We start from the raw sequence: 14187 nt of genomic DNA on the forward strand, positions 1-14187 counted from the left end.
TTCAACGCTCCCAGAACTTTCGCCCCTTCCCCCAACCTATGACTCACTTCAGCTTCCATGGTTCCATCTGCTGCCAATCCACTCCCAGATATCTAAAACACTTCACACTCCTCCAGTTATTCTCCATTCAAACTTACCTCCCAATTGACTTGTCCCTCAACCCTACTGTACCTAATAACCTTGCTCTTATTCACATTCACTCTCAGCTTTCTTCTTTCAGACACTTTACCAAACTCAATCACCAGCTTCTGCAGTTTCTCACATGAATCAACCACCAGCGCTGTATCATCAGCGAACAACAACTGACTCACTTTCTAAGCTCTCTCATCCACAACAGACAGCATACTTGCCCCTCTATCCAAACTCTTGCATTCACCTCCCGAAAAACCCCATCCTTTAAAAAATTAAACAACCATGGAGACATCAGGCACCCCTGCCGCAAACCAACATTCACTGAGAACCAATCACTTTCCTCTCTTCCTACTCATACATATGCCCTACATCCTCAATAAAAACTTTTCACTGCTTCCAATACCTTGCCTCCCACACCATATATTCTCAATACCTTCCACAGAGCATCTCTATCAACTCTGTCATATGCCTTCTCAAGATCAATAAATGCTACATACAAATCCATTTGTTTTTCTAAGCACTTCTCACACACACTCTTCAAAGCAAACACCTGATCCACACATCCTCTACCACTTCTGAAACCACACTGCTCTTCTCCAATCTGATTCTCTGTACATGCCTTCACCCTCTCAATCAATACCCTCCTATATAATTTCCCAGGAATACTCAACAAACTTATACCTCTGTAATTTGAAAACTCACCTTTATACCCTTTGCTTTTATACAATGGCACTGTGCAAGCATTCCGCCAATCCTCAGGAACCTCACCATGAGTCATACATACATTAAATAACCTTACCAACCAGTCAACAATACAGTCACCCCCTCTTTTAATAAATTCCACTGCAATGCCATCCAAACCCACTGCCTTGCCGGCTTTCATCTTCTGCAAATCTTTTACTACATCCACTCTGTTTACCAAATCATTCTCCCTAACCCTCTCACTTTGCACACCACCTCGACCAAAACACCCTATATCTGCCACTCTATCATCAAACACATTCAACAACCCTTTAAAATACTCACTCCATCTCCTTCTTACATCACCACTACTTATCACCTCCCCATTAGCCCCCTTCACTGATGTTCCCATTTGTTCCCTTGTCTTATGCACTTTATTTACCTCCTTGCAAAACATCTTATTCTCCCTAAAATTCAATACTCTCTCACCCCAACTCTCATTTGCCCTCTTTTTCACCTCCCGCACCTTTCTCTTGACCTCCTGCCTCTTTATTTTATACATCTCCCACTCATTTGCACAATTTCCCTGCAAAAATCATCCAAATGCCTCTCTCTTCTCTTTCACCAATAATCTTACTTCTTCATCCCATCACTCACTACCCTTTCTAATCTGCCCACCTCCCACACTTCTCATGCCACAAGCATCTTTTGCGCAAACCATCACTGCTTTCCTAAATACATCCCATCCCTCCCCAACTCTCCTTACGTTCTTTCTTCTCACCTTTTTCCATTGTAGAGAGTGGTGAGAGTAAGTAAGCTTGGAAAGGAGACTTGTGTGAGAAAGTACCAGGAGAGGTTGAGTGCAGAATGGAAAAAGGTGAGAGCAAATGACGTAAAGGAAGTGGGGGAGGAATGGGATGAATTTAGGGAAGCAGTGATGCCTTGCGCAAAAAATGCCTATGGCATGAGAAAGGTGGGAAGTGGGCAGCTTAGAAAGGGTAGTGAGTGGTGGGATGAAGAAACAAGATTGCTATTAAAAGAGAAGAGAGAGGCATTTGGGCAATTTTTGCAGGGAAGTAGTGTGAATGACTGGGAGATGTATAAAATAAGGAGGCAGGAGGTCAAGAGAGAGGCACAAGAGGTTAAAAAGAGGGCAAATGAGACTTGAGGTGATAGAGTATCATAAAATTTGAGAGAGAATAAAATGATGTTTTGAAAGGAGGTAAATTAAGTGTGTAAGACAAGAAAACAAATGGGAACATTGGTGAAGGGGATAATGGAGAGGCATTAACAAGTAGTGGTGAAGTGAAGAGATGGAGTGAGTATTTTGAAGGTTTGTTGAATGTGTTTGATGATAGAGTGGCAGATATATGGTGTTTTGGTTGAGGTGGTGTGCGAAGTGAGAGGGCAAGGGAGAATGGTTTGGTAAACAGAGAAGAGATAGTGAAAGCTTTGCAGAAAATGAAAGCCGGCACGGTGGCGGGTTTGGATGCTATTGCAGTGGAATTTATTAAAAAAGGGGGTGACTGTGTTCTTGACTGTTTGGTAAGGATATCAAATGTATGTGTAGTTCATGGTGATGTGGCTGAGGATTGGCACTGGCGAAATGCATGCAGAGTGCCACTGCATAAAAGCAAAGGGGATAAAGGTGAGTGTTCAAATTACAGAGGTATAAGTTTGTTGAGTATTCCTGGGAAATTATATGGGAGGGTATTGATTCAGAGGGTAAAGATATGAACAGAACATCAGATTAGGGAAGAGCAGTGTGGTTTCAGAAGGGGTAGAGGATGTGTGGATCAGGTGTTTGCTTTGAAGAATGTATGTAAGAAATACTTAGAAAAACAGATGGATTTGTATGTAGCATTTATGGATGTGTAGAAAGCATATGATAGAGTTGATAGAGATGCTCTGTGGAAGGTATTAAGAATACATGGTGTGGGAGGTAATTTGCCTGAAGCAGTGAAAAGTTTTTATTGAGGATGTAAGGCATGTGTGCGAGTAGTAAGAAAGGAAAGTGATTGGTTCTCGGTGAATGTCGGTTTGTGGGAGGGGTGTGTAATGTCTCCTTGGTTGTTTAATTTGTTTATGGATGGAGTTGTTAGGGAGGTGAATGCAAGAGTTTTGGAGAGAGGGGCAAGTATGCAGACTGTTGTGGATGAGAGGGTTTAGCAGGTGAGTCAGTTGTTGTTTGCTGATGATAGAGCGCTGATGGCTGATTCGTGTGACAAACGGCAGAAGTTGGTGACTGAGTTTGATAAAGTGCATGAAAGAAGAAAGCTGAGAGTAAATGTGAATAAGAACAGGGTTTTTAGGTTCAGTAAGGTTGAGGGACAAGTAAATTGGGAGGTAAGTTTGAATGGAGAAAAACTGGAGGAAGTGAAGCGTTTTAGATATCTGGGAGTGGATTTGGCAGCGGATGGAAGCATGGAAGCGGAAGTGAGTCACAGGGTGGGGGAGAGGGCGAAGGTTATGGGAGCGTAGGAGTATGTGTGGAATGTGAAAACATTATCTCGGAGAGCAAAAATGGGTATGTTTGAAGGAACAGCGGTTCCAACAATGTTATATGGATGCAAGGCGTGGGCTATAGATACGGTTGTGCCGAGGAGGATGTTGCTGGAAATGAAGTGCTTGAGGACAATAGGAGGTTTGAGGTGGTTTGATTGAGTAAGTAAAGAAAGGGTAAGAGAGATGTGTGGTAATAAAAAGTGTGTGGTTGAGAGAGCAGAAGGGGGTATAATGAAATGGTTTGGTCACATGGAGAGAATGAGTGAGGAAAGATTGACAATGAGGATATATGTGTCAGAGGTGGAGGGAACGAGAAGTGGGAGACCAAACTGGAGGTGGAAGGATGGAGTGAAAAAGATTTGTTAGACTTCAGGAACATAAATATAGTATAAGAACAAGACAAGAATCAAATGCCTTGTTTAATCACGTTAAAAACTATGATCATTGTATTGACTGGAGTAATGCCATCTCAGTTATTAACTCTAGCTCCAGTACTATGAGAAATATCATTGAATCTTTTAATATTATATACACAAAAAATTATAACCTTAATATTAGTGAAGGTTTATACAAATTGGATAATTTTATTTATCTATCTATCTATTTTGCTTTGTCACGGTCTCCCGCGTTAGCGAGGTAGCACAAGGAAACAGACGAAAGAGTGGTCCAACCTACCCACATACATATGAATATACATACACGTCCACACACGCAAATATACATACCTATACATCTCAATGTATACATATATATATACACACACAGATATATACATATATACACATGTACATAATTCATACTGTCTGCCTTTATTCATTCCCATCACCACCCCGCCACACATAACATAAAAACCCCCTCCCCCCTCATGTGTGTGATGTAGTGTTAAGAAAAAACAACAAAGGCCACAATCGTTCACACTCAGTCTCTAGCTGCCATGTAATAATGCACCGAAACCACATCCAGGCCCCACACAACTTTTCATGGTTTACCCCAGACGCTTCACATGCCCTGGTTCAATCCACTGACAGCACGTCAACCCCGGTATACCACATCGTTCCATTTCACTCTATTCCTTGCACGCCTTTCACCCTCCTGCATATTCAGGCTCCGATCACTCAATCTTTTTCACTACATCCTTCCACCTCCAATTTGGTCTCCCACTTCTCCTCATTCCCTCCACCTCTGACATATATATCCTCTTGGTCAATCTTTCCTCACTCATTCTCTCCATGTGACCAAACCATTTCAAAACACCTTCTTCTGCTCTTTCAACAAAACTCTTTATTACCACACATCTCTTACCCTTACATTACTTACTCACATGTACATAATTCATACTGTCTGCCTTTATTCATTCCCATCACCACCCCGCCACATATAACATAAAAACCCCCTCCCCCCTCATGTGTGTGATGTAGTGTTAAGAAAAGACAACAAAGGCCACAATCGTTCACACTCAGTCTCTAGCTGCCATGTAATAATGCACCGAAACCACATCCAGGCCCCACACAACTTTTCATGGTTTACCCCAGACGCTTCACATGCCCTGGTTCAATCCACTGACAGCACGTCAACCCCGGTATACCACATCGTTCCATTTCACTCTATTCCTTGCACGCCTTTCACCCTCCTGCATGTTCAGGCTCCGATCACTCAATCTTTTTCACTCCATCCTTCCACCTCCAATTTGGTCTCCCACTTCTCCTCATTCCCTCCACCTCTGACATATATATCCTCTTGGTCAATCTTTCCTCACTCATTCTCTCCATGTGACCAAACCATTTCAAAACACCTTCTTCTGCTCTTTCAACCAAACTCTTTATAACCACACATCTCTCTTACCCTTATATTACTTACTCGATCAAACCACCTCACACCACATATTGTCCTAAAACATCTCATTTCCAGCACATCCCCCCTCCTCTGCACAACTCTATCTATAGCCTACACCTCACAACCATATAACATTGTTGGAACCACTATTCCTTCAAACATACCCATTTTTGCTTTCCCAAATAATGTTCTTGACTTCCACACATTCTTCAACGCTCAGAATTTTCGCCCCCTCCCCCACCCTATGATTCACTTCCGCTTCATGGTTCCATTCGCTGCCAAATCCACTCCCAGATATCTAAAACACTTCACTTCCTCCAGTTTTTTCCCATTCAAACTTACCTCCCAATTGCCTTGTCCCTCAACCCTACTGTTCCTAATAACCTTGCTCTTATTCACATTTACTCTCAGCTTTCTTCTTTCACACACTTTACCAAACTCAGTCACCAGCTTCTGCAGTTTCTTACACAAATCAGCCACCAGCGCTGTATCATCAGCGAACAACAACTGACTCACTTCCCAAGCTCTCTCATCCACAACAGACTGCATACTTGCCCCTCTTTCCAAAACTCTTGCATTTACCTCCCTAACAACCACATCCATAAACAAATTAAACAACCATAGAGACATCACACACCCCTGACGCAAACCTACATTCACTGACAACCAATCACTTTTTTCTCTTCCTACACGTACACATGCCATACATCCTCGAGTAAAACTTTTCACTACTTCTAACAACTTGCCTCCCACACCACATGTTCTTGATACCTTCCACAGAGCATCTCTATCAACTCTATCATATGCCTTCTCCAGATCCATAAATGCTACATACAAGTCCATTTGCTTTTCTAAGTACTTTTCACATGCATTCTTCAAAGCAAACACCTGATCCACATATCCTCTACCATTTCTGAAACCACATTGCTCTTCCCCAATCTGATGCTCTGTACATGCCTTCACCCTCTCAATCAATACCCTCCCATATAATTTACCAGGAATACTCAACAAACTTAAACCTCTGTAATTTAAGCACTCACTTTTATCCCCTTTGTCTTTGTACAATGGCACTATGCAAGCATTCTACCAATCCTCAGGCACCTCACCATGAGTCATACATCAATTAAATAACCTTACCAACCAGTCAACAATACAGTCACCCCCTTTTTCAATAAATTCCACTGCAATACCATCCAAACCTGCTGCCTTGCCGGCTTTCATCTTCCGCAAAGCCTTTACAACCTTTTCTCTGTTTACCAAATCATTCTTCCTAACCCTCTCACTTTGCACACCTCCTTGACCAAAACACCCTATATCTGCCACTCTATCATCAAACACATTCAACAAACCTTCAGAATACTCACTCCATCTCCTTCTCACATCACCGCTACTTGTTATCACCTCCCCATTAGCCCCCTTCACTGAAGTTCCCATTGATTCCCATGTCTTATGCACTTTATTTACCTCCTTCCAAAACATCTTTCTATTCTCCCTATTCTCCCTCGTCACCCTGTGGTTTACATGCGCAAAACTGAATGTATCACATAAATCAGTTAGTCTATGGAGCTGGTGTCTTTCCTATGATGAATCATTATTCTTTCCTTTGTAACTATCAGCTTCCATGATATACTACTGTTTCCTGTCATTCCATAAAAAGGGAAGTTAAAGTCACCAGTCCTAATACTTTCAAAATTTCCTTAACTTTCATTAAAATTATTCCAGTCATTTACTCTTGTTTTTGGTGGTCTGTATGATGGTAAATTTATTGTGCTTATAACTGGGATCATCACTATAATTAGTTCACATTTACTGTAACTCACATTTGTTATCAGTTTACCTTGTAACATATCGAGGACATATACTGCAAAACCCCTTGTTTATTTGGTTCTATCTCCTCTTAGCATTTCATATTGTTTCAAGATTGCTTCATCTTCCACTTAAACATTACGGCAAGTTTCTCACATATTAACTAGGAGTGTATTGTTATTCTTGGCATATGAATTAATGTAATCAAATGGTTCTCTAATGAAAAAGAATTTCATTCGTCAAGTGGGTTTTTGTAATAATCATAATCTAGGTGGTTACTGCTGTATTCTTATTCCATCTTTTCATACTGTTTCGATTCATCTTAACCTAATTCATGCTCTTGCCAAAAATGTATTCATATTATTGTCCTATTCTAATTTTTTGGCAAGAGGTTGTAAAAGGTATACAAAACCTGAAAAGGGAGTGCTGAAATGGTTAGGATATACGAAGATGAGAGAGGAGAGGATGACAAAAGGGTATGAATATCATCAGTGGATTGATTTAGGTAAAGGGAGAAACCTACAGACTACATACTCATCCTTGTCTACAAGACCTTTGCAATTATCTCCCTCGCCACATCACACATAAACAAGTTAAACATTCATGGAAATATCACACATCACTGTTACAGATCAAACTTCATCTAGAACCACTCATCCTCCTTTCAACCTACTTCAACATAAGCCTTACAATCTTGATTAAAACTTTTCACTGCTTGTACTAACTTGCCTGCTTCATCATATCATCATATATTCATAAGACCTTCAACAAGGCAATATATCAAACCCTTCATGTGCTTTCTCCAGACTCATGGTTTTTCATACTTGTCTGCCATTTCTCACATTTGTGAGACAGCATCAGGGAAATAAAAAGGCCACATTACCTCACAACCATTCTCTACGTTGACAGCTGCAATGCACCAAAACCATAGCCCCCTACTCACAAGGAATGGGTGAAAATTTGAAGATATATACATAAAAGTGGAAACATTAGGGGTGAGAACAGAGTGGTTAGAGTGAGCAAGCTTAAACAAGAGACACGTGTGAAGGAATACGAGGAGACACTGGGTGTAGAATGGCAAAAAGTGAAAGTAAACAAAGCCTGGGGAGCAGGTGAGGAATGGGGGATATTTTGGGAAGCATGAGTGAGAGATGTATGTCAAATGTGAAAAGGTGGGAGATGGACAGATAAGATAGGGTTGCGAGTGGTGGGATGAAGAAGTTGCTAGTGAAACAGAAGAGAGAGGTATAAGGGCAGTATTTACAAGGATGGAGTGCAAATGATTGGATAAGATATATGAAGAAGCAGAAAAAGGTCATGAAGAAGGAGTAGGGATTGAAAAAGATGGCAAATGAGAGTTGGGGTGAGTGAGTATCAAGTAAACTTTGGGGAGAATATGATATTTTGGAAGGAGGTTAATAGTGTATGAAAAACATGGGAACATCACAAAGGGGGAATGTGGGGAAGTGGTATCTAGGCAGTGATGAAGTGAGGAGATAGAGAGAGCATTTTGAAGGACTCTCAAATGGGATTGATGATATGGTAGCAGATGTAGGGTGTTTGGATCTGGATGATATGTGAAGTGAGAGAGTCATGGAGAGTGGTTTAGTGAAAAGAAGAGGTGGTGAAAGCCTAATGTAAGTTGTACAGTACAGTAATAACTGTTGGTAAAGGAATGTACAGAGCATCAGATTGTGGAGAAACTGTGATTTTCAGTGGTAGAAGATGTGTGGATCAAGTGCTTGTTTAATAAATTGTATGCGAGAGATACTTTGAGAAACAAGGATTTTCAAGTAGCAATTTAGGATCTGGAGAAAGCATACAACAGGGATGAAAAGAGATGCCTTATGGAAGGTCTTTAGGGTATGGTGTGGAAGCAAAGCTGCTAGAGGTAGCAAGAAATTTTTTCAAGGGTGTAAGGCATGTGAAGCGTCTGGGGTAAACCATGGAAAGTTGTGTGGGACCTGGATGTGGAAAGGGAGCTGTGGTTTCGCGCATCATTGCATGACAGCTAGAGACTGAGTGTGAACGAATGGGGCCTTTGTTGTCTTTTCCTAGAGCTACCTCGCACACATGAGGGGGGAGGGGGATGGTATTCCATGTGTGGCGAGGTGGCGATGGGAATGAATAAAGGCAGACAGTGTGAATTGTGTGCATGGGTATATATGTATGTGTCTGTGTGTGTATATATATGTGTACAATGAGATGTATAGGTATGTATATTTGCGTGTGTGGACGTGTATGTATATACATTGTGTATGGGGGTGGGTTGGGCCGTTTCTTTCGTCTGTTTCCTTGCGCTACCTCGCAAACGCGGGAGACAGCAACAAAGCAAAATATATAAAAAAATATAAGGCATGTGTATGAGTGGGAAGAGACAAAACTGAGTGGTTCCAAGTGAAGGATGGTTTACAGCAGGGGTGTGTGTGTCATAATGGCTGCTGAGTTTGTATATGGTGAGGAAGGTAAAAGAGAGGGTCATGAAGAGAGGGGTGAGTATGCAGTTAGTAGAGGATGAATGGGCTCAGGAGGATAATCAGTTATTGTTTGCTGATGATAGAGCATTGGTTGCAGATTCCAATAAGAAAGTGCAAAAGTTGGTAACCAAGTTTGTAGGTGTGTGAAAGGAGGAAGTTGAAAGTAAACTTGAATAAAGGCAAGGTTATCAGGTTTAGTGAAATTAGTTAGGGATGAACTTTGAATGGAGAAAAATTTGAGGCAAATAAGTGATTTAAATACCTAGGAGTGGACATGATCGTGAATGAAACAACTAAAGCAAAAGCGAGTCATGGAGTGGGGGTAAAAGCGAAGGTTATGGGAGGTTATGAGAGGTCCTTGCTTTGGAAGGCCAAAATGGGTTATGTTTGAAGGTATAGCAAATTTCTGTTTCTATTCACTTTGTCATACAACACTGTCACAAGGCTTTCATCATTTCTGGAGAGTTCCAAATAATCACCCACCAATTCTTTATCCTATCATGGATTTAACAACATATGAAGCTCCCATATCCTACAATTTTGTATAAATTGCTCACTTTTTCTCATTTGCTATGGAGCCAGTGAAGGACATTGTTAACTACCTCCCCACACTGGAGTGTGTTTGTATCTATCTATATCTCTCATGCCTGTTCTGTTCCAGAACTCCCGCAAGGGGATGGCCACAGCAAAAGAGTCTATAACTGATGGACTCTAGTGCTGCTTCCTAGCCTTTAGTGCCTCATCCTTAGCAGGCCACTGGCCAAGTCCTCTCACGCCAGGCACCTCAGACCGACTGAGTGAGAGGCCTGAGACTCCTGACAATGTCATTCATTAGCTCCCTAGTAACTAAGAAACTGATCCTCTAACTACACAACTTTCCATATCATTTTAGATAACTGATCAAATAAATTGTACAACACTTACCATCTGCACATCATTTAGAAGTGACTGTGGTTCCGATCCAACAAGAACCTTAGAGCAGATAAAGTCAACTAAGGTGGGCTCCGGTTCTCCAATATATTCAATTATTTTCTTATTTATCCATGGCCGAATTCTTTTCTCCATTAGCACCTGCAAAATTATAGCAGAATCATTTTATGTCTATCAAATCAAAAATATATGGTGGTCAGCTGAAACAAAGATAAAAGTTTACAAAGCATTGTGCACAACACAGTACCTGTTTAATGTCAACATCAAAAAAGGAGCACGAGTAGATGATCAGCTAGTTCAGTAAGTTATATGAGTATTAGGGCAGCAGAAGGTACAAGGAGGAGAAGTATTCTATACAAAAGATGAACGGAAGTACATAAAATTGATTTGGTCTAAGAATATTCTACATAAAGATACTAAAACACGACTGAGGATACTGGGGATCAAATAAAGATCTACAGATATGGATTCAAATGAAACACCTAAGGTCAGCTGTTCAGAGAGGCTGTTTGAAATGATCAGGAAATGGATCAGAAGTTAACACTATTAGAGGAGGAAGAACAGCAGCTTGGTATCAGGTTACAGACCATGAAAGATGCATGAGAGAGGAAGTTAGTGACCTTATATATTCATATTATATGTATTATACTTTGTCGCTGCCTCCCGCGTTAGCGAGGCAGCACAAGGAAACAGATGAAAGAATGGCCCAACCCATTCACATGTATATACATACACGTCCACACACGCACATATACATACCTATACATTTTAATGTATACATATATATACATACACAGACATATACATATATACACATGTACATAATTCATACTTGCTGCCTTTATTCCTTCCCGTCGCCACCCCACCACACATGAAATGACACCCCCCCCCCCCCCGCGCGCGCAAGCACATGAGGTAGCGCTTGAAAAAGACAACAAAGGCCACATTCGTTCACACTCAGTCTCTAGCTGTCATGTATAATGCATTGAAACCACAGTTCCCTTTCCACATCCATGCCCCACAAAACTTTCCATGGTTTATCACATATGCTTCACATGCCCTGGTTCAATCCATTGACAGCACGTCAATCCTGGTATACCACATCGTTCCAATTCACTCTATTCCTTACACACCTTTCACCCTTATGCATGTTCAGGCCCTAATCGCTGAAAATCTTTTTCACTCCATCCTTCCACCTTCAATTTGGTCTCCCACTTCTCCTCGTTCCCTCGACCTCTAACACATATATCCTGTTTATCAATCTTTCCGCACTCATTCTCTCCATGTGTCCAAAGCATTTCAATATACCCTTTCCTGCTCTCTCTACCACACTATCTTTATCACCTCACATCTCTCTTATCCTTTCATTTCTTACTCGATCAAACCAGTTCACACCACATACTATCCTCAAAATTTCATTTCCAACACATCCACCCTCTGCACAACCCTATCTATGGCCCATGCCTCACAACCATATAACATTGTTGGAATCACAATTCCTTCATACATACCCACTTTTGCTCTCCAAGATAACATTCTCGCCTTCCACACATTCTTCAAAGCACCCAGAACATTTGCCCCCTCCCCCACCCTGTGACTTGCTTCTGCTTCCATGGTTACATACGCTGCTAAATCTACTCCCAGATATCTAAAACACTTCACTTCCTCTAGTTTTTCTCCAATCAAACTTACCTCCCAATTAACTTATCCCTCAACCCTACTGAACCTAACCTAATAACCTTGCTCTTATTCACATTCCTCCCAACTTTCTCCTTTCACACACTTTACCAAACTCAGTCACCAACTTCTGCAGCTTCTCACCCGAATTAGCCATCAGTGCTGTATCATCAGCGAACGGTAACTGACTTACTTCCAAGGCCCTCTCATCCACAACAAACTGCACACTTGCCCCTCTCTCCAAAACTCTTGCATTCACTTCCTTAACCACCCTATCCATTAGAAAGTTAAACAACCATGGGGACATCACACCCTCGCCACAAACAACCTTCACTGGGAACCAATCACTTTCCTCTCTTCCTACTCGTACACATGCCTTACATCCTCGATAAAAACTTTTCACTGCTTCTAACAACTTACTTCCCACACTATATACTATTAAAACCTCACACAAAGCATCTCTACCACTCTTAACATATACCTTCTCCGGATCCATAAATGCTACATACAAATCCATTTGTTTTTCTAATATTTCTCACATACATTCTTCAAAGCAAACACCTGATCCACACATCCTCTACCACTTCTGAAACCATACTGCTCTTCCTCAATCTGATGCTCTGCACATGCCTTTACCCTCTCAATCAATACCCTCCCATATAATTTCCCAGGAATACTCAACAAACTTATGCCTCTGTAATTTGAACACTCACCTTTATCCCTTTTGTCTTTGTACAATGGCACTATGCATGCATTCTGCCAATCCTCAGGCATTTCACCATGATCCATACATACACTGAATATCCTTGCCAACCAATCAAAAACAGTCACCCCCCCCCTCTTTTTAAAAGCTCCACAGCAATACCAACCAAAGCTACTGCCTTTCCAGCTTACATATTCCGCTAAGCCTTCACTACCTCTTCTTTGTTTACCAAACCATTTTCCCTGACCTTCTCACTTCGCATAAACACCCTATATCTGCCACTCTATCATCAAACACATTCAACAAACCTTCAAAATACTTACTCCATCTCCCTCTCACTTCATCACTACTTGTTATTAACTTCCCATTTGCTCTCTTCACCGATGTTCCCATTTGTTCTCTTGTCTTACGCATGTTATTTACCCCCTTCCAAAACATCTTTTTTTTTATTATTACTATTACACTTTGTCGCTGTCTCCTGCATTAGCAAGGCAGCACAAGGAAACAGACAAAAGAATGGCCCAACCCACCCACATAAACATGTATATAAATACACGTCCACACACAGATATACATACCTATACATTTCAACGTATACATATATATACATACACATACGTATAAACATATACACAGATGCATACATATATATATACATGTACATAATTCATACTTGCTGCCTTTATTCATTCCCATCACCACCCCGCCACACATGAAATGACAACACCCTCCCCCCGCATGCACACGAGGTAGTGCTAGAAAAGACAACAAAGGCCACATTTGTTCACACTCAGTCTCTAGCTGTCATGTATAATGCACCAAAACCACAGCTCCCTTTCCACATCCACGCCCCACAAAACTTTCCATGGTTTACCCTAGACGTTTCACATGCCCTGGTTCAATCCACTGACAGCATGTCGATCCCGGTACACCACATCATTCCAATTTACTCTATTCCTTGTATGCCTTTCATCCTCCTGCATAGTCAGGCCCCGATCACTCAAAATCTTTTTCACTCCATCTTTCTACCTCCAATTTGGTCTCCCACTTCTCGTTCCCTCCACCTCTGACACATATATCCTCTTTGTCAATCTTTCCTCACTCATTCTCTCCATGAGACCAAACCATTTCAAAACACTCTTTTCTGCTCTCTCAACCACACTCATTTTATTACCACTCATCTCTCTTACCCTTTCATTACTTACTCGATCAAACCACCTCACACCACATATTGTCCTCAAACATCTCATTTCCAACACATCCACCCTCTTGAGCACAAGTCTATCTATAGCCCATGCCTTGCTACCATATAGCATTGTTGGAACCGCTATTCCTTCACACATGACCATTTTTGCTTTCCGAGATAATGTTCTTGCCTTCCACACATTTTTCAATGCTCCAGAACTTTCGTCCCCTCCCCACTCTGTGACTCGCTTCCGCTTC

General features: G+C 41.4%; 1 protein-coding gene across 5 annotated transcripts in view; it reads right to left on the reverse strand.

The window, feature by feature from the left end:
• LOC139758172 (RNA-binding protein 25-like) overlaps positions 1–14187 on the reverse strand; it is a 419675-nt gene that overhangs the window by 13801 nt on the left and 391687 nt on the right. For all 5 annotated transcript variants that reach the window (XM_071679363.1, XM_071679360.1, XM_071679361.1 and 2 more), the window contains one exon: positions 10359–10505. In XM_071679363.1, the coding sequence (XP_071535464.1) occupies positions 10359–10505 (147 nt within the window). The remainder of the gene's footprint in view (positions 1–10358; positions 10506–14187) is intronic.

The sequence above is a fragment of the Panulirus ornatus genome, chromosome 29 (assembly GCF_036320965.1).
Source record: "Panulirus ornatus isolate Po-2019 chromosome 29, ASM3632096v1, whole genome shotgun sequence".
Lineage (NCBI taxonomy): Eukaryota > Metazoa > Arthropoda > Malacostraca > Decapoda > Palinuridae > Panulirus > Panulirus ornatus.